Raw genomic sequence first — 22666 nt, 5'->3', positions numbered from 1 at the left:
AGGGCTGGCATCATTATCCCCTCCCCCCTGCTTGGAAACCTGCTGTGTGTTCAGATGTGCAACCCTCATTGAGCCTGAGTTACTCATCAAGCGAGTCACCTGGGCCACTCACTTCTTCCTGACCCGACCCCCAACCCCAGGCACCACCTGACATAGCTCCCTGCAGACAATCAGCTTCCTACTTCCTCCTCTCTCCAGACCACCCTCTCACCCACCCCTTGAAAGGCCCTCCCCTCTCTTCATGCTAAATCAAGAAGAAAACACCCCTTGAATAATTGGTTGAACATCTCCTTCCCCCTAAGAAACCTTTCCCAGATAACCTCACTGAAATCTTGCCTTCCCATCACTTTATTTATTTATGTTTTTAGTCTCTTTATTTGTAAAAGTTTCTTTTTGGCCACACAGTGCAGCACATGGGTTCTTGTTTCCTCAACGAGGAATTGAACCATGCCCCCTTCATGGAGTCTTAAACATTGGACCACCTGGGAAGTCCTTTCCTTTCACTTGGATACTTTCCAGAATGGAACAGGATTGGCATCTCTCTTGTGCATGTACATGTCAGGTATGTGGGTCTGTGGGTTCTGGTAAGTTCTGTGACAGACATCCTTCCCAAAGGCACCACACCCAGTTGTTCCCCATGGTGGGACTGGTACAGACAGCTGACTAACTGGCAGACTCATTACATAGGAAGATAACCAGGTCAAATCTGGTGTTGGCGCAGATGTCAGGACAGCATCACATGCAGAGGCCACAGTGACCTTTATGACACTGAGACTTCCCAGGGCCTTTGCACTAAGACGTGTGCCCCTCTGACGCCACTCTGAAGCACTCATCTCCTGTATTATTGTTTAGTCACTCAGTCACGTCCAGCTCTTTCATGACCCCATGGACTGTTGCCTGCCAGGCTCCTCTGTCCATGGAATTTTCCAGGCAAGAATGCTGGAGTGGGTTGTCATTTCCATCATCAGGGCATCTTCCCAATCCAGGGATCGAACCCTTGTCTCCTGCATTGGCAGGTGGATTCTTTACCGCTGAGCCACGAGGGAAGCCCCCACCCCCTGTGGCAGGGGTTGTCGACATGGTGCAGACATCGTCCCCTTCCCCGGGATGGTAGGTTGCCTGTACTTTGCTAAGGGGTGAGGACTCAGGGGCTACTTATGTGCACACATCAGTTTCAGTACGCAGTCTCAGCCTATTTTGTGGATTTAAATCCAGAGATGCCAAGGACAGGACGTGTTTGCTGCTCAGGCAGGCGATTTAACCCGGAATACCCTTTTGGTGCCTTCCAACCCTGCAGTCTCTTTTTGTATCATTCGGGTTGGAAAATGAAAAGCCCTCTTTGCCAGCAATTAATTTACCAAAATAAACAAGAATTCTGCTTTTTGTGACAAAGACAGTCCCTGAATGCCAATCTTAGGGCTGCCAGATTGCAATTTCAAGTGGGTGCCGCTTGCGAGGTTATAATTTACAGGTGATTTATCATGGAGGTTATGAGAAAAGGAGAAAATGCGGTCAGGAGAGAGGAGAAATGTGTCGCCTAGCTCTTGTCCTCATCCCCAACTTCTTTGGCAACAAGTCTCGTGTCTTTGACTCGAGGTTTCCTCCCCCCACCCCAACCTTTTTTTTTTTTCAACTGCAGATGATTCTTGTTTTTCCATTCTGTTCTACTTGGCTCATTTCCAACCCTTTTGCTGACAAGGGTGCAGCCTGGCCCCCCTGCTTCCAGACGGCATCACTGGCTGCTGATTCCTCCCTTGCCTTGCCCTTACCCGAGGGTCCCTTCATCAGAGTGCTGCTTCTGGAGTAGTTGGTTTGATACACTCTAGAAATAGTATCCAGACTGGAGATTTGGCCTCACTCTGTCCCCTCCCCTGAAGGCTGAATAAATAGGTGCTGGGATGAGATGCATTGGAAAAGGAGCTGGCAGGCATAGATTTGAGATACAGAGTTGCTGAGGAGCTGGGAAGAGTTTGCTCAGGTAGGAAGAGTGGGGGTCTGGGGGTGGAGGCTCTGAGTGGTACCAGCCAGGGACCATTAGAGATTATGCTGGGGGAGTTAAAAGCAATGATTAAGTCTGGGAACATTGTCTCCTTCATCTCAGCCCCTGCTGAGAATCCATCCCAGTAATCACCCCTCCCATGCCCATCTCTGCTCTCTGAGGCTCAGCTGGCAAGGCCCCACCAGCCTTCCTGACACACCTACTCTACCACCTTCCTGCTTCCTACCACCTACGTCTGAGGACTTTGCTCTCTTGGTTTTGCAGGTTGGATGGTAATCTTTGCCAAGATTCCATCCACTCCAGTCCCAGTGAGTCCCTGGGTTGGACTGTGGTCGAGTATTTATTACACATGGTTTCCAAGTACTTTGTGTGAATAATAGACACAGCCCTGACTTCAAACAGCTCACAGTTTCTCTTTGGAGTCAAGTTAAACACAGAAAACAATGAAAACATGCGGCGAACTAGAGAATAACTTCCTTCCAGGCAACAGCCGGAAGTTATTAAATCCTCTTCCCACTTTTCTGCTTGCATCTCACTCTTGTTACTCGCCCCACTGTCTTCCCCACAGTTCTTCCTAGAATAGTTTGGGACAGGGCTCCCCAATCTCCAGAAGTGAATGGCTAATGATCTGAGGTGGAGCTTCAGTTAGTTCAGTTGCTCAGTCGTGTCCAACTCTTTTCGACCCCATGGACTGCAGCACGCCAGGCCTCCCTGTCCATCACCAACTCCCAGAGCTCACTCAAACTCAGGTCCATCGAGTCGGTGATGCCATCCAGCCATCTCATCCTCTGTCGTCCCCTTCTCCTCCCGCCTTCAATCTTTCCCAGCATCAGCGACTTTTCTAATGAGTCAGTTATTCGCATCAGCTTCAGCATCAGTCCTTCCAATGAACATTCATGACTGATTTCCTTCAGGATTGACTAGTTGGATCTCTTTACAATTCAAGGGACTCTCGAGAGTCTTCTTCAACACCACAGTTCAAAAGCATCAATTGTTTGGCGCTCAGCTTTCTTTATAGTTCAAGTCTCACATCCAGACATGACTACTGGAAAAACCGTAGCTTTGACTAGACAGACCTTTGTTGGCAAAGTAATGTCTCTGCTTTTTAATATGCTGTCTAGGTTGGTCATAACTTTTCTTCCAAGGAGCGTCTTTTAATTTCATGTCTGCAGTTACCATCTGCAGTGATTTTGGAGCCTAAGAAAATAAAGTCTGTCAGTGTTTCCACTGTTTCCCCATATATTTGCCATGAGGTGGAGCTTACATAATAACAATAGAAATAAAGTGCACAGCAAATGTAATGAGCTTGAATCATCCCCAAACCATTCCCTGGTCTGTGGAAAAATTGTCTTCCACAAAACTGGTCCCTGGTGACAAAAATGTTGGGGACCACTGGTCTCGACATAACACTCCATGAAGCCTCTTTATTTAGCTCCTTTCCAGAATGACATAGAAGTAGCCCCTTTCTTTCTTGAGGGGTGGGTAGGCAGAGAAATCTTGATAATAAAATCCAGTGAACAATTTCCAGACCAGACTAAGAATGAGTGGTTTGCTGTGGGTTCAGTTCCATACTTCATGCGCAACTACTGTTGTGCTAGGTCTTCAAGGGATGGGTGAGTGGTACAAAAATTAAAAAGAAAAATTTGCCTCGAAAGAGCAGGTTCTTCATGCATTTCTAGTATTATCTGACTGATAAAACTTCAGTCATATGAAATTCTTTGGAATATAGTACTCTGAGGTATTAATGCTTTTCAGACTCTTCCACTGAACTACCGCTACAGTCTTAGCACTGACGTCTTTAAAATCTCGTGACTTTTCATAATTACATGGAATTTACATTGCACTCTATATTAGTATTGGTTTTAGTATAAAATGATCTTCCTCCCCCTCGTTCCTCAAGGTCTGGTTATAACTGAAGCCATAGGAAAATGGGACACTTATCCTGGCTTTTGTACCCCAGCACATTATCTTACACCCAAGGGACACAGGTACCCTCCGAGAATCAGGGTAAGAGCTCAATCTCTATCTATTGATTTTCCCTCCTTCCCAGCCAACCTCCTAGGTCTGACCCTGCTGGGGGCTCCAGACCCTCCTTTTTTTCTACCTTGGCTCTCCACTGCGACAAGCCCAGAGTCTTCTAGCTCTGGGACATCTTGCCCCTGGCTTACCTTCTTTCTGTGCTCTCTCAAAGGAGGCTCCCTGTTCGGTACCGGTCCTTGTTTTTACATTTTGTACTGTTTTTGGTGTTGGACATACAGTCATTCAGGCTCAAGGGCAAATAGTGGCAAAAAAGTCATCAATCATTTCATTAACTAATTCTTTCAAAAATAAGCATTGGCCACCTGCTGCTCAGACGAAGTGCTGAATATGGTGATGAGAAAAATAGAAGTATTTTCTACCCCGGTGGTGGTTACAAGTTATTGGGAGAGATGACATTAATCAACTAATCCTATCAGTATGTAATTGGGAGCTGTGCCAGAAGGATGGAAATAAGGGGCTATAAGAACAATAGAGCAAAGTAGAGACTTGATCTGATCCAGGTGAGGTGGTCCCGGAAGGCGTCCTTGAAAAAGAGACATTCCAGCATAAATGGGGAGGATGAGTAAGAGTTAGCTAAGCGACAGCTAACTAAATCGGGGGGCGGGGCATTCCAGGCAGAGGGCACAGCATGTGTAAGAGTCCCGTGGCTAGGGGAGGGGAGCACAGCCAGCTTAAGGAACTGAAAGGAGAGCAGCGTGGCCAGAGCATAGTCAGGGAAAGAGAGGTGAGTCAGATGGGAGCCAGAATTCTAAAATCCAGATTGCTAATTTTAGTTGGAGATACAGACATACACACTGGATACGCAGTCAGGACATAACCAAATATGCTTGTTTAGTTCCAGAATAAACAAAGGAGGGCTAACTTTAAGTAAAAACAAAGTCACCAAGACCAGAAGTTCAGGAGAAGGTAAATTCACTAAAATAAATATTAAAAAAAAAATCCTCAGAAGACAAAGAGCAGGGACATGTTTGTTGAATGAAGGAAGGCTAAACGACGGATGAATAAAGACCTGCTACTGCATTAGCCATCTCCTTTTGCAGACATGCTCCCAGCAGAAGCCTGACCTGACTCTGCCTCTTTCAGACCAAAATCGCCTTCAGTGCTCTTCCCTCTGGTTGCCATGGCTTGTTGCACCTGTGAGTCACAGCATTGTCCCGCTGTATGGCCTTGAGGGGTTGCCGCTTGCCTTTACTGCTAGACTCGCAGCTCCTTGAAGGCAGGGGCCTGGCCCTTCTCACTTTTTCACCCCCGGGGCCCAGCAGAGTGCCTGGCATACGACAGGTGCTCCTTGCTTAGAGGAGTGCACAGTGTCCTCTCATATAACTTCCACAAGGGGATCAGGGTAATGAAAGTGAGCAGTTGCCTAAGCCATCCATACCCTCAGGACTAAGAGCAAATATTTCTGGAGCACCATCTGCCTTAGACAACTGGTTTGGTAGCAAAATCTTACACTTGTTCTTAGAATGATCAAATCCAAGACCTTGTTTTCTGTGAGTGTGTCCAGTTCATCAAGTCAACAGAAACTAAGCAGAAAAATCCACAGGATGAATTGCCAGTCATCTCCACTAGCCCACAATATTCCTAGACTCTTTTCTCCTACATCCATCCACCACTGCCCTCCCTTCCCCAGTGCTTTCTTTACCCACCTTGAAAGGAGATGCTTTTTAGCAGCCACAGGCTGGGAGATGCTCCGGATAGCTCTGTGGGCCTGGTTCCCATCCAGCCAAGCCCTGGCAAGCTCTGGAGGGAAGTGGAGGGGCTGCAGAGATTCAGCGAACCAGAGAGGGGAGAGTTGGATAAGCCAGATCCTCTTTCTCTAGAACTCTCACAGGCAACCTGATACAACATGCAGCTACAGAGCAGGCATCGTGACCCAGATGGGGGGTGAGCAGCCAAGAACAGCTGAGAGGTTGGGGGAACAGAACTGAAGACAGAAAACCGCCAGGAAGGGAAGCGGGGAGCCATTTCCTCTTGAGCCCAAGGCCAGGGAACCTGCGGGCTGGAGACAAACCAGTGTTATCAATGAGCCCTGGACACAGATGACAGCTGGCTTCCACAAAATGGGAGCCCAAGTCCTGCTCTAAAGCCACCCACCCAGGATAGGGCACTACCTTGCTTTTCTTCCAGAGAATGAAACCAAATCAACTGTTTCTCTTCCCAGCCTTTTGGAGACCAAGGTGACTGGAGGATTAAACGGTCAGATTCAAAACCTAAAGAATCATGACGTTTGTTTTCCACATTAAAACAATTTGCTAAATGGGAATTCCCTGGTGGTCCAGTGGTTAGGGCTCAGCGCTTTCACTGTGGTGACCCAAGTCAAATTAATCCGTGACTGGGGAACTAAGATTCTGCAAGCCATGTACAGGGGCAAAATAAATAAATAAAAATTGCTAAATAATTGCTGAGTGCTGAGTTTTCAGCATTTACTTAAAGAGGAAACAGCAGTCTCAATTCTCAAGATGTTTACAGTTTAGTAGAAAAGTAAGCTGACACACAAAAAACTACACATAAAAAACAATGTGGCTAAGTGTCATAAAAAGAGGATTAGAATCTGCCTTAATGAAGCCAAACCACAGGAGGCCATGAGGAGGCCACTGGTCTTGAATGGCACCTGAAATGAAATCTGGGAGACAAATCCATGGCAAATGCCTGTGATTCTAGGCCACTGAGCAGTTTCCATGGATGCAACCTTTCTTTCTTATCTAGGAGGATAATAATCTTTCAGTCCTTATCAGAGCCAGAGCCAGGCACTTTGATGAGCACTCTGACACACCACCTTGGGTCATCATGGGAACCACTCTCAGAGGGGTCTGCTTATCCTGTTTTACAGCTGAGGAAACTGAGGCCTTGGGTTGTGTTGTTCTTAGTCACTCAGTCATGTCCAACTCTTTGCAACCCCATGGACTGTAGCCCGACAGGCTCCTCTGTCTATGGGGATTCTCCAGGCAAGAATACTGGAGTGGGTTGCCATGCCCTCCTCCAAGGGATCTTCCCAACCCAGGGATTAAATCCAGGTCTCCTGCATTGTGGGTGGATTCTGTACCATCTTAGTCACCGGGGAATTAAGAAAAATAACTCATTCCAAGGCAATTGGCTAGGGGAAAGAGTTGGAACTGGGATAGAAACCCAGGATATATTTTAAAATTTAAACTGTATAGAAATCTATAACCAGGACTTCCGTGGTGGTCCAGTGGCTAAGACTCCATGCTCCCAATGCAGGGGGCCCAGGTTCAATCCCTGGTCAGGGAACCGGATCCCATATGCTAAGACCTGGCGCAGCCAAATAAATAAATATTAAAAAAGAAAACCTATAAACTACTGTGTTCCAAGAGCGAAAACCTCCCTACACAATCCCAGGGAAATGCTCAATGGTCCTGCGGAGCGGTTCAGCTTGCAGTGGCATTACTCTCAGGTGTTTGACTCCTGGACTCTAAAGCTCCCTAGGAGGATCCAAGACCATGTGGAAGAAGGCAAGATGCTGCTGCTGCTGCTGCTGCTAAGTCGCTTCAGTCGTGTCCGACTCTGTGTGACCCCATGGATGGCAGCCCACCAGGCTTCCCTGTCCCTGGGATTCTCCAGGCAAGAACACTGGAGTGGGTTGCCATTTCCTTCTCCAATGCGTGAAAGTGAAAAGTGAAAGTGAGGTCTCTCAGTCGTGTCTGACTGAGTGACCCCATGGACTCAGCCTACCAGGCTCCTCCATCCATGGGATTTTCTAGGCAAGAGTACTGGAGTGGCTTGCCATTGCCTTCTCCAGAAGGCAAGATGAGAAGATCAAAACCACATCTTAGAATTTTGGAGAATCAGGTACAAGTTCCTTGGGCCAAATCTACCTGAAAATGTTAGTCGTACAGTCATGTCTGACTCTTTGCGACCCCATGGACTGTAGTCCACCAGGCTCCTCTGTCCATGGAATGCTCTGGGCAAGAATACTGGAGTGGGTAGCCATTTCCTTCTCCAGGAGATCTTCCTGCCCTAGGGAATCAAACCTGGGTCTCCTGCATTGCAGGCAGGTTCCTTACCCTCTGAGCCACCAGGGAAGCCCTATCTGAAATGGTCTCTAAATCAAAGATTTTGGCCGTAATCTCTGTCCTGAGCCCCTCGGGACTCCAGGAATTGTCCTCGCTCTTACAGGTGTGACCAGTCTGCATCTGCTGGCCCCTGGTGCTTGAGCTTCCTTTCAGTGTCTCAATGAATCATAAGCTGTTAGTTCTGACAGAGACATTAGAGGTTATCTAGCCCAATCCCTTCCATTTTTACGTTACACATTGACAGTAATTAATGGCAGAGCCACTAGGATGTTTTGTCTTTGTTTCAGTAAAAGGTCAGCTTACCATTAAACACTAAAAGCTGTTTCCCTTGCTTGCAAAACCCAGAAAAGAATCTCATAACTGTTGTGTGCATCTCCTGAAAACCTCTCTGAAACCCCACTTTTTAAGATTTTGCTCCACCTGCAGTACTGCTTTTTGTGGTAGAGGCCTGTGGGTAGGGAAGGGGGTGGAGAGCAGAGTAATGCATTTCTCTAAGGCTGAGAACAGAAGTCCTGATTCCTCACCTGGAACCCCCAGCATCTCTGCCATATTCACGGCCAGCAGCCATCCGTTTTGTCTGCCAGGCTCCTTATCGGCTTGACCCACCGGCAGGCAGAGCTAAGCTCATCCTTTCACCTGCTGGCTGCTTATCTGGGACACGTGATGTGTGGAGAACAGCCTGCCAGGCAGGGAGGGGCCGGGACTTTTCCTCTCAGGGCCCCAGCAGGTGAGAGGAGCAGTGCTGAAGGGCTGGGTCTGCCCCCGGGGTCTCATGCCTTTGCTCTCCATTTAGGATGGCCAACAGCTGCACTCTTCTGGCACCATGGGGCAAGGAACAGACAGCAGGCGGGGAATGCCTACAGCAAGTGGGAGACACCACTGCTCCTCTTTGGCCCCAGTGATAAGGAGCCAGCCAGGCCTGCTCATCACTTTGCCCATTTTCTCCAAGGACCCTCAGAACACCTCTGCAGCCCATCTCTTGGGCCCCATCTCTACCCCCCTCCACTCCTTTGTAGGAACCAAACCTCTCTTTGGGAAGGATGGTAGGTTCCCATAGCAATGGGCCTTTTAGCTGTTTCCATGGCAACCAACACCCAGACCATTTAGTTGCTAGTCAACTGACAGCTGTAAGTGAATAGGATTCAGTTTAGAATCAGAGCGATAGGCCAGAGGAATCTCTTCATAGAAGAAAACACAACCACCCAAAAATGACTCAACTCTTCTAAAGACTTTTTAGGTAACATCCATGGAGATCCAGCACAACTTTCTACCGGAGGTCACAGAGACTGATTCTCCAGTTCCCAGCACACACACACACACACACACAATCTCTCTGTCTTTCTCTCTCCTCAACTGAGTATCTCAGGCCTTTAAATCCCCCAAGTTCTATATCCTATTATGTCTCCTTCCCAAGGACCCTTGGGGACATCCTCCAAGACATTTTTCACACATAACCGTTTCCTCTGTGTCAGCGCTATTCCTATGTACCATGACCCTGTCCTCATGCTAACCCAGTCATTTAAGCAATATTTGCTTTTCAGATTGACTGATGTGAATGGCTAATCCAGATCATCATCCCCTAGCACAGACCTCACCTATGGCGAGTCACTTTCTTATGTCTGTGGGTGTTCCTAGAGCACAGACTGTTTTACCAACCTTTGCAAAATGTGATTAAGATCAATCAGTTTCTTTTTAAAAGTCAACTAAAATTTGAAAACCAAACATAAGAGATTAGAAATTACTCCATGCTCATTACTTTTCATTACTCTGAAAATTTGACTAAATGCCAGGCCTCCCACCCAATACTCTTCCAAACTGGGGATACTAGGTATTGAATTCCCTTTATTCCATAAGCAGGAGTCCCCATCATGGTTTGTTTTTTATTCTCTTGGGCTCCAAAATCACTGCGGATAGTGACTGCATCCATAAAATTAAAAGACACTTGCTCCTCAGAAGAAAAACTATGACAAACATATACAGGATATTAAAATGCAGAGACATTACTTTGCTGACAAAGGTCTATCTAGTCAAAGCTATGGTTTTTCTAGTAGTCTTGTATGGATGTGAGAGTCGGACCATAAAGAAAGCTGAGCACTGAAGAATTGATGCTTTTGAACTGCAGTGTTAGAGAAGACTCTTGAGAGTCCCTTGGACAGCAAGGAGATCAAACCAGTCCATTCTAAAGGAAATCAGTCCTGAATATTCATTGGAAGGACTGATGCTGAAGCTGAGGCTCCAATACTTTGACCACCTGATGTGAAGAACTGACTCATTGGAAAAGAACTGACTCATTGGAAAAGAACTGACTCATTGGGAAAAACCCTGATGCTAGGAAAGATTGAAGGCAGGAGGAGAAGGGGACAACAGAGGATGAGATGGTTGGATGGCATCACTGACTCAATGGACATGAGTTTGAGTAACCTGTGGGTGTTGGTGATGGACAGGGAAGCCTGGTGTGCTGCAGTCCATGGGGTTGCAAAGAGTCAGACGTGACTGAGCGACTGAACTGAATTTTATTTATTTTTGACTGTGCTGGGTTTTCACAGCTGCGCAGGCTTTGCTCTACTTGCAACGTGTGGGGGCTACTCTGTAATTGTGGCGTGTGGGCTTCTCATTGTGGTGGGTTCTTGTGGAGCACAGGCTCTCGGGCAGAGGCTTCAGTAGTTGTGGCTTGCAGGCTCGAGAACAGTCTCCATAGCTGTGACTCATGTGCTTAGTTGCTCCAAAGCATGTGGGATCTTCCCCTATAAGAGACTGAACTCCTGTCTCCTGCATTAGCAGGGGATTCTTTATCACTGCACCACCAGGGAAGCCCCGCCATCATATTTTTTTATTCACTGGAGTCTGGGGCTTCTCTACCCTGGAATTCATGCAGAAGAGGAGCTGTCTAAGCCTCCATGGCTTGCTCAGTGGACTAGAAAAGTGAGAGCATCACTGGAAACAGCATGACCTTTTTGAGGGGGGCGCCTATGAGCCCTCTCTATGGAAGATGACCTTTCAAACTAATCCCCCCATGGGAGCCCTACCCAGCTCTCTGCTGCAGGCTCCATGTATCCTCACAATGGCCGATGAACAGTTGTAAGCTGTTGCGTGCCCCTTCTACTCTGACTGAAGGATATACATTAATGGGACTGCTTTTCTTGTCTTCTTTCAACGTGAGGGCAGAAGTATAAAATGCAGGGCAGGGAGCTGTTAGCCTCAAAGGAGCCCAATGACATGAGAGTCTTTGGGGAAGGAGAGACAGCAGACACACAGGAGAACTGAGCTTTTCTCCTGTAGAGGCTTGCCTCATCTTTGAGGGGACAAGTCATCACACAGCAGACTGAACCCTCTGATTTTCCGGCTCTACCTCGATGAGGGACAGTGTCTATGTCTCTTAGAATAGCAGCTGATATTTCCTGATTGTATACTATGTGTCAGAGTCATTCTAATGTTTTATATGTAACATCTCATTTAATCCTCACAGTTTTACTGTTATTATTTCTAGTTAACTCATAAGGAAACTGAAGTGTACAACAGTTAAGGGATTTTAAGATCCTACTGGTAGTGCTCGCTTCGGCAGCACATATACTAAGAAGATCCTACTGGTAATCCTTGGCTCCTGGGTGGCTCAGATGGTGAAGAATCTACCTGTAACACAGGAGACCTGGGTCTCCTGGGTTCGATCTCTGGATTGGGAAGATCCCCTGGAAGAGGGCATGGCAACCCACTCCAATATTCTTCCCTGGAGAATCCCCATGGACAGAGGAGCCTGGCGGGTTATAGTCCATGGGATCACAGAGTCGGACACAACTGAGTGACTAAGCACACACTGGTAATCCTACTGACATGAAGCCAGGATCCAACTACCAGCAGTCTGAAGCCACAGCACCTTTGGAATCCATTTAAGTCTGATAAACCCAGGGTCCAGCACAGGAAGACAGAGTGGGCTGTCCCTTTAGGCACCATGTGATAGAATACACAAAACATCCTCTAGAGTACAATGATTGAATGGCTCTAGGAATTAACTAGGAAGTCTTGGCTGCTGCTAACTTTATTCCCAATGTATGGCTGTCCCCTGGTGGTTTTCCTGGGAAACTCACGAGCCGAAGAAATCTAGTGAAAATAGGATGAAAAGAACCAGACTAAATGATTTATTTGCTGCCTAAGCACTCCAGCCTAAAAGAGATGACCTTCCAAGGGCCACATTACCCGACTCCTTTGTGAATGGGGTTGTAGTCCCTGTGACAGCTAAAAGCTGACACATAGTATTTTGACTCAAAACAGCAAACTATATGCCCATGATTGCATTTGTACTTCAAGAGCAGGATACTCCAAGATTTAAATAATTCAGCCAGTACTTGCTGCAACTTCACATTTCATCTTTAAGCTTCTAGACTTTCTCCATGGCAGAAGGTTCCTGAAGATTACAATGCTTATGCCAACTTATAACTTCTTACTTCCCGCTCCCACCGCACATTCAGTTCTCTTGACCTTGCTGCTGCTGCTGCTGCTGCTGCTAAGTCACTTCAGTCGTGTCCGACTCTGTGCGACCCCATAGACGGAAGCCCACCAGGCTCCCCCGTCTCTGGGATTCTCCAGGCAAGAACACTGGAGTGGGTTGCCATTTCCTTCTCCAATGTGTGAAAGTGAAAAGTGAAAGTGAAGTCGCTCAGTCGTGTCCGACCCTTAGCGACCCCACGGACTGCAGCCTTCCAGGCTCCTCCACCCATGGGATTTTCTAGGCAAGAGTACTGGAGTGGCTTGCCATTGCCTTCTCCGCTTGACCTTGCAGATGCTGCTATTCCACTAGGGGATGCTTGCCTTCACTGTTTCTTTCAAGCACCCTTGGTGGTATAAGATTGTGCAAAGTGAAGCAAACAAGGTCATTTTATGTCAGACACAGAGGTGAGTCCTGTGTGAAAGGGAGAAACAGCAGTTTCTGAAAGTCATGTCTTTACTGTACTTGGGGACCATGGGACCGGATGCTCACCTCCCATGGATCTGGGGTAACACACTGGGTAAAAGAAGTTGTCCACAGCCCAAATGCAAAAGAAGATTGCCAAGTGTTTGTTTATTCAAAAAGACATGCATAAAGAGGTCACAAGTTAGTACTGTTAAAAAAAAAAAATCAAAACACCTGCTAATCAAATGCTGCAATTAATGAAAATGACCTAAGATAGAAAAGGAGACATCAGCTAACCGCAGAGAAATTTCGGTGACGCCGCTGCAGAGCAGGTCACGGCCGGAGAAAGAGCTGGAGCTAGTCGTGAGGAGGCTCACTGGCTGGATGCACTGAGCTCAAGGAGGCACGTGGAGACAAGGAACCTGCAGGCGTGATCCCAGGTAGACTGCTGCGGTTTGGAACCCTTCCTCTGCTGCAAGGGCCGGCAGCCTAGGGCAAGTTATCAGGTGTCCCCCAAGCAGCTTCATTCAGGTTCTGTCTGGTGACACCCTCCTTATTCCAAAAGCAAAACAACAAGACAAAAAAAATCCAAACCAAAACCAAAACCTGCCAAAACCAACAAAAAAACCTCCGAAACCTGAAGACAACTGAATCAATCCCTGCAGTCTCACTTTCTCTTGGAAAGAAAAGTTGGATAATCCAACCCTTTTACAAAGGATAATACAAGGGCGACAGTTCCAAGCTCTCAGGAACAGGGTCTTAAGACGCTTTTGGAGGTTGAGAGGCATAAAATGGCAGTCTCAAAATTCCTTTCATCTTATGGAACTGACTGAGCTTAGACTTGATTTCCCCTCCCCTCCCTCTACCCATGCTCTCTCACCCCCAGATGGACATATTGGCACTGAACAGCTCTAGGCTTCAACCTCTATTGGGATCTGCCAGCAGAAGAAATGTTGGTTTTTGTCATCCGTGAGTTCCCACTCCACTACCACTTTAATCTGGAGAAAGAAAAAGAATCAAGAAAAATGAAACTAGGACCTCACCTCAATCCAGAATGGGTTTAACTATGAATTTTAACTATGAATCCTAGATGGAAATTGTAACAAACTGTCTATTCCTCATACTTTTCTTCCTAAATCATGCCATCATGAAGGCTGTTTGGGTGGGATGCAGGCACAGCCTGTGTCCTTAAGCTTAGAAGGGTAAACCAAGTTACACCTAGGATTTACTGTTAGTAGTACTGCATCCTAGTCAAGTTAGCTTCTTAAATAAAATTTCTAAAGCATTCTTTTTCCTCTTAGATCAGTGATACATAAATGAAGGCACCCATGACAAAGAATTTTAAACAATTTCACATGCATTTTGACAACATGATCCAGCTTCTCCCAATTTTAACTATGAAGAGCAGAGAGTAAATAGTTCGATTCCTGGGTCTCAGGAAACTTACTTATTAGCTGAAAAAAGAAATGTCAAAGCACAAAGGATGTCCAGAGAAGTTTAGGGTTGTATGAATACTTTCAGGGACAATGACCTTTGTGGCAATATAGCTTTGATTAATGTCCTTAAGCCATTTTTTTGACATTATACCCCTATAGAGATCTCTGCTTTGACTGGTTACACTAGGAGCTGTCTCCTTTTTTTTTTTTTTTAATTTCCCCCAAGGCTTGTGGAGGTGGGTGCACTGTTCCTGGAAGTACTGCAATACCAAGTCGATGCGTGGAGTGGACGGAGCAAGCAAGCTCCTATTCCAACTTCCTGCTCCAAAAATTCATTTAATATATTTTCCTTGGATAGAGAATGAATCAGATGTTAAACTGATAAGAACAGATACTATACTTGATCTTAGCCAAAAGGCTGAGAAGTGATCCTTCTAATTCTTTATAGATCACTGGCACCTTGGCCAGTTCTTTCTTATGTGGACCTTAGCTTACTTGCTTTTAGTTACAATCTCTCTTTTGCACTCAAAATGTTTCTTCAGAATGCAACATTTGGATAACACTGATACCCAGCTTTGAAACTTGTTTGGTAAGTTTTTCAAGACTTCCGTTCCGTTCCGTCGCTCAGTCGTGTCCGACTCTTTGCGACCCCGTGGACTGTAACCTACCAGGTTTCTCCGTCCATGGGATTCTCCAGGCAAGAATACCGGAGTGGGTTACCGTTCAAGACTAGTACACATTAACTACTGTTTCACTTACTGTACACATTAACATAGTTTGAGCTGGTTTTCAAACGAAATGTCACTTAAGCCCTGCAGAGCAACAAAACAGAAACTAACAACAAACGAAATGTCACTGAACAATAACTACCATATATTAAGTGCCTATTCTGTATGGGGTCCTAATTAGACTTGATTTAAGTTACTGAGGCTCAGATATGCCCATGATTACATGGCTGGTCTGCAAGTTAATCTACAAATCTGTCCCCGGCCTTTAGCGCCTCTGATATCTCTCAAACACAGACTCCCTAGGGGCTTCCCCAGTGGCTCGGATGGTAAAGAATCTGCCTGCAGTGCAGGAGACCTGTGTTTAATCCCTGGGTTGGGAAGATCCCCTGGAGGAGGGCATGGCAACCCACTGCAGTATTCTTGCCTGGAGAATCTGATGGACAAAGGAGCCTGGCGGGCTACAGTCCATGGGGTTGCAAAGAGTTGGACGCAACTTAGTGACTGAGCGCACGTGCATGGTAAGCACAGACTCCCTATATTTGAGTCTTTTTAGAATGTTCTTCAATTACTGGCTGTCTCTATGGAAAAATGGCCAGACTGCTCCTGGTCTGACTCGATCTCCTTTTAAGAAATGCAGCTCCTTCTCTTCATTGAAAAGAGCAGTCCCTTTACGTCCTCCATTCTTAGCAAGATTCATAATCGTTAGCACAGGCCCATTCTAGCAGGCTCTATCTCACGTACCCCGCAGATGAAGAGGCAGGTGTAGCCGTGTGAGTCAGAGGTGAGGGTGGGGGTGGGGTGGAGGAGAGCAAGCAGAGAGGAAAAAGCTACCACTCTGCTATGGACCTCACACATGACTGCTCTCTTGTTAAGAGATTAATGGAGAGACCAGGTTTTTCTAGTGACAATGTGACGACTACTTGAAATCTTGAACTATCTGATACCTAGCTAAAATTCTGTAGGGCTTCCCTGGCTGGCTCAGTGGTAAAGAATCTGCCTGCCTATACAGGAGGCATGGGTTCAAGCCTTGGAGAGGGAAGGATCCCCTGGAGAAGGAACTGGCAACCCACTCCAGTATTCTTGACTGGAGAATTCCATGGACAGAGGAGCTTGGCAGGCTACAGTCCATGGGGTCGGAAAGAACTGGATATGACTGAGCGACTAACACTCTCACTTTTCAACCATTAGGCAAGAGACAAAGAACGAAGGGACACAGTGAGAACTCTGCATCTCACGATTCCCATACTCCTATCCCTTAGGCATTCGCTTCTTCCTCAGAGACGAAAGATTCCTGTTCTAATCTTTTCTTCCTGCCCCTTCTCCTCTGATTTCCAAACTAGTCACAGGACTTTCAGTGTTCCCAATCACAATGTCACTTACAGAGGGGTATTCACTCTTCACGGGAAGTTTGTTCACGTAGTTATAGGTCTTATCTTTTTCGATGGGGCATCTGATTCCAGACTTACAACCATCAGACTCAGGAATGGGAAAGGGAACTGGGATGCCCATCACAATACCATGTACCACAGCCTTGCTACTTTGAGACTGAGTATCTAAGAGGGAAAGAAAAAAAAAAAAGAGAATCAGATAGCGAAGGAAATAGCCTATTTCCAAACTCTAAATAAAGAATTCAGACATAGTCTCAAGCAATGGCACTGCTGTGATGGCAAACTGAAGTATGTACCTCTTAATTCCTAGGGTCTATTTCTCTTTGCAGTTACATTTAGTACTTTCGTGAATGCTATGCAGAGAGTAATCACTCGGGAACTTGAAAAATTACTGAATTATACAAAAATAAAAATAATCAGTGGGGGCTCTTTTCTTTGCTCTTAACCCCACCTTGCTCTTCACTGCCTTTCAGTTTCTTAAAAGAATCAGCTACCTGGATAAATAACCTTATGGAACAGCTTGTTCCATAATTTTTGTTCCACTAATTTTTGGCAGTCAACTTTCTGTTTACTATCTGCATCAGATTCTGTCAAAGTGTATTGTGCATCTTAAAGAGTGTGGTCTCTGAATTCTCAAATACCCTGTCCTAAGGATTCCAATAAAAATTAAGAATAAAGTGGAGAGACAATACAGAAAGAGAGACTAGAAGTTTCCACAGAAATGACATGGCCTGTAACAGTAGTGAAAGCAGTAACTCTTTAGAAACTGGGTAAGAGAAAGGTACATTTCTTGCTCACCTTTACCCTCCAAATCAAAAGGCAGGAGGAATAAACATAATAAAATTAGGGTAATTGGAGTTATGAGCTATTAGATTCTTCTGGAGATCCAGAATATTGGCTCTGTTCTTTCTGTCTCCCAGCTGGGAATTACTTTTGTTGAGAAGATACATTTTTGATTTGGAACAATAGAGGGGATGGGGTATTTCTCCAGGAGAGATAACAACTGTAGGACTTAGAGCTCTCTTTAGGCTTATGAACAAGAGAGGATAGGAACTCTGAGATTTTTTTATTAGTCTATTTCCAGAGGATAGAAAATGAGGGGAAGATTCAGAGCAGCTGCCTTTTTTAGAAACAGAGATTTTACATTGGTCTAGATTCCTGGGAATCTGAAGGAGATGAATAAAGAAGAAATAAACAAGTTCCAATAATATTTCTTCAAGTTGAAGAAGCAAGCTTGGACTTCTTGGTTGTTTCTTGGGTCAAGAGTAAGTTCCCCAAACCTTACAGAGGCTAAATATTAATTGCTCCTATATTTTCAGCCAGAATATAGGCTTAATAACTGGAAGATATACTGCTTGAAATAACATTTTGGAAGAGTTCTAAAGTTTACAGAATTAGGTTGGTACTAACACTCTGCAGTCTGTAGCTAAAGAGTTGACATTCCCATGAAATCTGCTGTGTAATATGGACCACAATAAGACAAGCTGTCTTCTCTGACCTGTGAACACATGGAAATCCCCTTTGCTTAAAGGGAGTCTGGCAACTACGGACTCCAAGAAACAGGCATGGGGACCCAGTATGAGAAGGGTGTGTAAAAGCATGGTGTCCACTTAGGGGGACCCAGTATGAGAAGGGTGTGTAAGAGCATGGTGTCCACTGAGAGGGAAGTCAAGGAATTCCTGACTGCAATTCCCTCCTCCTCACAGTCCCACGCTCACTCCAATTCTTAGATTGATGTCACGCTTTAAGTTAAATTTGAAGGTAAAAACCACTTTTACTTACTACTGGTGAACGTGACATTGACACTGTAAGACTGTCCTTTGTGCAGTTTGCAGGGCTGGGTGGGACATGGGCTCACATTCACTTCCTTTATAACTCCGACCCCAGAACCTGCAAAAGAAGAACAATATGTTTGGATGGGAGGGAAAACAAATCACCTCGGCTGTCTCCTACCTAATGGAAGGTGCTCTGCCTTCCCAATGAGACCACTGGGACCAGCAGGGTGGTGAGAAACTACTCATATTTGACAGGTGGAGGGGAATGAAGGAAATGATCACGTACACATAGCCAGCTCCCCTGCTCTACAAGCTGGGAGGGTTCCACCAGGGAAAACCATCCCCACCCCTCCTTCCATCCTGACACAGGATCTGAAAGTGGCACACAGGGCTTAAGTGATGACTCAAGTCACATAGCTACTGTTTCCACTTGGGATCTAAGGCTACTCTTTCCAGTTGTAATCTTGAGTCTGGCTGCTCTCTTAACTGTCCTTCCCCCCACCCACCCCTGGTCTTTCAATCCTGCCCTGGTGGCTATCCAACTCATGGTCTCTGGGCTTTGAATACTGCTACCAATGAGAACAGTTTCAAGCACACATTTGAGATACACAGAGCAGAGGTGTACACTCTACTCTGGAACCCATGTTCTTCAAAATAAGTGGTTGGAGACAGGGAGTGTGACTTTTTTCCCCCGCCAGTCTAAATAAGGACAAAAATACTCTGACCAAGAAAAGTTAAGCACAAATCTTTAAGAATCTTCTTACTTCATCCAGGCCCCTGAAACGAGACAGCTGAATGGGAGAGAATAGAAGTAAAAAACTGGGTAAGTTTAAGCTCCACCACTCATATACCATTGCTGAGAGCTAGACTCTGGGATCCGACACCTGGCTGTGAACTCACTGGCTCCATTAAGTATCGTGGAAACTTAAGGCAAGATACTTAGCCTCCCTGGGGCTAATAACAGTACCTACCTCAGAGGGTAGGTGAGCTAATACATTATAACTCTTAATAAGTGCTTAGAACATAGTAATGCTATACAGGTATTCACCATTACTATCATTATACTGGGGCAATTCCCAGGTGGCTCAAGTTCTAAAGACTCCACCTGCCAAGGCAGGAGACACAAGAGACATGGGTTTCATCCCTGGGTCAGGAAGATCCCCTAAAGGAGGAAATGGCAACCCACTCCAGTCTTCTTGCCTGGAAAATTCCATGGACAGAGGAGCCTGGAGGGCAACAGTTCATGGGGTCACAGAGTCGGACACAACTGAGCATGAACACACACACACACACACACACACACATCATCACCATCATACTGGCATTTAGTCCATGAATTCAATCTAGAGCAGCTGCTCCTGTCTGGGTTAGCAAGTTCCCCTTTGACACAAAAGGTGAGCCTCTCACCTCAAATTTACTTTGTGGGTAGAAATTTTGGATCTAGACAATAGAACGGACTGTCTCAAATGTACAGTGTATGAAGACAAAGAAAATGGCAGGTTGAGAGCACATTTTCTTGGGAGGATCAGTTTCCTTGTTTTGACTAACACTGACTGCTCCAGCTAGTTCTGTAAACCATACTTTGCTGTCCCCTATCTCAACTTGCTTCTCCATCACAGCAAAGTCCTCAAAACATAAATACAGGATTCTTTTCTCTAAGCACTCTCTTCCACTCTGTCCTATCTTCTAGGACCATGAGAAAAAAATATCCAGAACCTAATCAACAACTTATTAAAAAACCAGTGCTTATGCTGAAACTTTCAACTTCTAGTTTCTATCAAGGCTGGCTCACATGATCCAGGAGGTACTGAATACCCTCAGTACCCTCTACTGATCTAGAGGATAGTACTTAGCTGCTGCTGCTGCTGCTAAGTTGCATCAGTCGTGTCCGACTCTGTGCGACCCCATAGACGACAGCCCACCAGGTTCCTCTGTCCCTGGGATTCTCTAGGCAAGAACACTGGAGTGGGTTGCCATTTCCTTCTCCAGTGCATGAAAGTGAAAAGTGAAAGTGAAGTCGCTCAGTCGTGTCCAAGTCTTCTCAACCCCATGGACTGCAGCCTACCAGGCTCCTCCGTCCATGGGATTTCTCAGGCAAGAGTACTGGTGAGGGGTGCCATTGCCTTCTCCGAGTACCTAGCTACTTCATTCAATTTTGGTTTGTTTTTTCTTTTTCTTGACAAGAGGTTCTTGAATTTCCAGTGTCAACAGAGCAAATTTCTCAGTCCTAACTCTCAAAAATTGCAAAACTAGTTTGCTCGGTCCCATTTCTGACTTGAGGAAATACCACTTTAGGAGAAAGGAGGCAAAGTGGGACTCAAAAAACCTTTTGATGTGGGCACTGAAGTTTTTACATTGTATTTCCCAATTCAAAAGTAAATTGAAAGTCTGTCACTGAAACTCTCCTTCCCTTAAGAAGTTCTTGCCATAGGTGTACACCTGGTTTTTTCACATGAGCAGAGCAATCTCAAGATTCAGTTTCCTTAGTTTTTTTTTTTTTTTAATGTTAATGCTACTGTTGAAATCCAAACTGACTCACAAACACCCACTAGTTTCCTACTGTTTATGAGCTGTAAGAACTTGGGCAAGTTACTTTATGTGACGGTTTCAGACTGCAAGAGTTGAATGAGTTGATAAAGTTAACACAGTGTTTTCATCCAAAGTTGGCCACTAAGTTTAATGGAGGGACAGGTAGTAATGTGAGGTGATAATACCATCTTCAAATGCCAGTCTCCTAGTTCAGTGGAGCAGCATTTGTTAAGCATTAATAGGCCCGCAATTTTTATTCCTTGATCACTCCTAGCCCTAGCCCCCAATTCTGCTCTTGCCTCAACATGAATTTCGGAAATATAGTGGAAGGAGTATTTATTCCCTCATTTACTTTCCCAACAAATATTTATTGGGCAGTTACTATTACCTGGGCACTGGGTGTAAAGAAGCACATTTATTCTGGTTGTCACTATGCTGTGTGATTGGGTGAGTTACTTAACATCTCTGAAACTCGATGATTGACTATGCGTGTGCGCTCAGTCATGTCTGACTCTTTGCGGCCTCATGGACTGTAGCCCATGAGGCTTCTCTGTCCATGGGATTTCCCACACAAGAATATTGGAATGGATTGCCATTTCCTCCTCCAGTGGATCTTCCCAACTCAGGGATCAAACCTCCTCTCTTACATCTCCTGCATTGGCAGGCAAGTTCTTCACCACTAGTGCCACCTGGAAAGCCCATGATTGATTATAGGATCTCCAAGTTTCCTTCCAGTTCACAAATTTTATGAAGTCAGTTTCATTTTTCTCTCACTTACCATTACACCTCTCCACTTCAGAAAAGCTCTGCTCAAACATTTAATTTGGATAGATTTGACTGAAGGAACTCACCAATTTCTACTCCGTTGTATTTCTCATCAAAGATTCCAACCACAGTTGCAAGAGAGGGTTATGCATCACAAGTTGCAACCAGAAACAAGAGTTTTATAAATAGGAGGAGAAAACTGGAAAGAATTAAAAGTGCCATAGCCCAAAAGGAAGCCCTAAAGGAATAGCTCATGAAAGGAGAATTGACTTTTGATGTGTCATCAAAAGGGAAATGTAAAAGAAAAGCAAAAGGAGTGGGGAGGGAGCGGGCACCCAAGACACAAGGCATAAATAAAGAGAAGTTTTGCACCGCACTCCTGACGCCCCAAGCGGCAAATGAACCTTTGGTTGTTTGCCCTATAAACTTTAGGAAACTTTAGCAAAAAGCCCACCTCCAGGAATGTGCTGGGACCCAAACATGGGTTGATCAGATAAAGTTGTGAGAGGTCGCGTTTTATCCAGGCCAGCACCTTGTCCCCTACCCCAACCGACTCCAGCCCACTCCACGAAGGGTCCGAGGCTAAGTTTGGCTGCTCGCAGGACCCGCCAAACCCAGCCCAGCAGTCTTAGCATCAGATTCTGTCAGGGACTCCCGCAGAGGGCGCGGGAACTTCGGACTGGCCCCGGGGCTCACCGCAGTCCTTGAATTTCACCGGCTCGGCCAGGGCGGAGGCACTGAGTGCCAGGAACAGGAACGCGACGGCCAAGAAACGCATCTCTGCTGAGGCTCCAAGCTCAAGGAAGGGAGAAACAGCTGTCTCGGTCACAAGATAAAGTCTTCAGGGATGGGCCGGGCCGGAGGAGGAGCCCAGTCAGGCGACCGGTCGCTGGCCAGCGGGGCCGAGGCCTGCCCGCGCCCCGCCCCCGGGTCCACGGAGCCAGACAAGGGGTCCGGGACTCTCACAAACTCCGCCCATCCGCTCCGCTCCGCCGCGGGGCAAGCGGGATCCATCTTCATCCGGCACGCCTCCTCTCGCCAGCGCTCCTCCTGGGCTTTGTGGGTGCGACCCCGCTTCCGCAACGGGAAC

The 22666-nt window shown here is 46.1% G+C and overlaps 1 protein-coding gene and 1 non-coding gene across 3 annotated transcripts; both read right to left on the bottom strand.

Annotated features, from left to right (window-relative positions):
- Positions 1-13096: 13096 nt before the first annotated feature.
- Positions 13097-22509, bottom strand: NPC2 (NPC intracellular cholesterol transporter 2). Of its 2 annotated transcripts, none has more exons than XM_055437352.2 (5): positions 22273-22509; positions 18290-18397; positions 16500-16672; positions 13836-13953; positions 13097-13507 (listed from the first exon to the last, which is right to left on the bottom strand). In XM_055437352.2, exons 1-4 carry the CDS (start codon positions 22352-22354, stop codon positions 13867-13869), a joined length of 450 nt encoding a protein of 149 aa, XP_055293327.2. In that variant the 5' UTR covers positions 22355-22509; the 3' UTR covers positions 13097-13507; positions 13836-13866. The 2 variants fall into 2 exon arrangements, with proteins under 2 accessions (XP_055293327.2, XP_055293328.2); XM_055437353.2 differs by having other exon boundaries at positions 13097-13444.
- Positions 14627-14821, bottom strand: LOC129563653 (U2 spliceosomal RNA). The gene has a single exon (XR_008687395.1). It is a non-coding gene; the product is annotated as a U2 spliceosomal RNA (small nuclear RNA).
- Positions 22510-22666: the final 157 nt, after the last annotated feature.

The sequence above is a fragment of the Moschus berezovskii genome, chromosome 9 (assembly GCF_049115385.1).
Source record: "Moschus berezovskii isolate FMDL1 chromosome 9, NW_MosBer_1.0, whole genome shotgun sequence".
NCBI classification, from domain to species: domain Eukaryota; kingdom Metazoa; phylum Chordata; class Mammalia; order Artiodactyla; family Moschidae; genus Moschus; species Moschus berezovskii.
The sequence above is the reverse complement of the archived record's forward strand: the minus strand, read 5'-3'. Positions and strand labels throughout refer to the sequence as shown.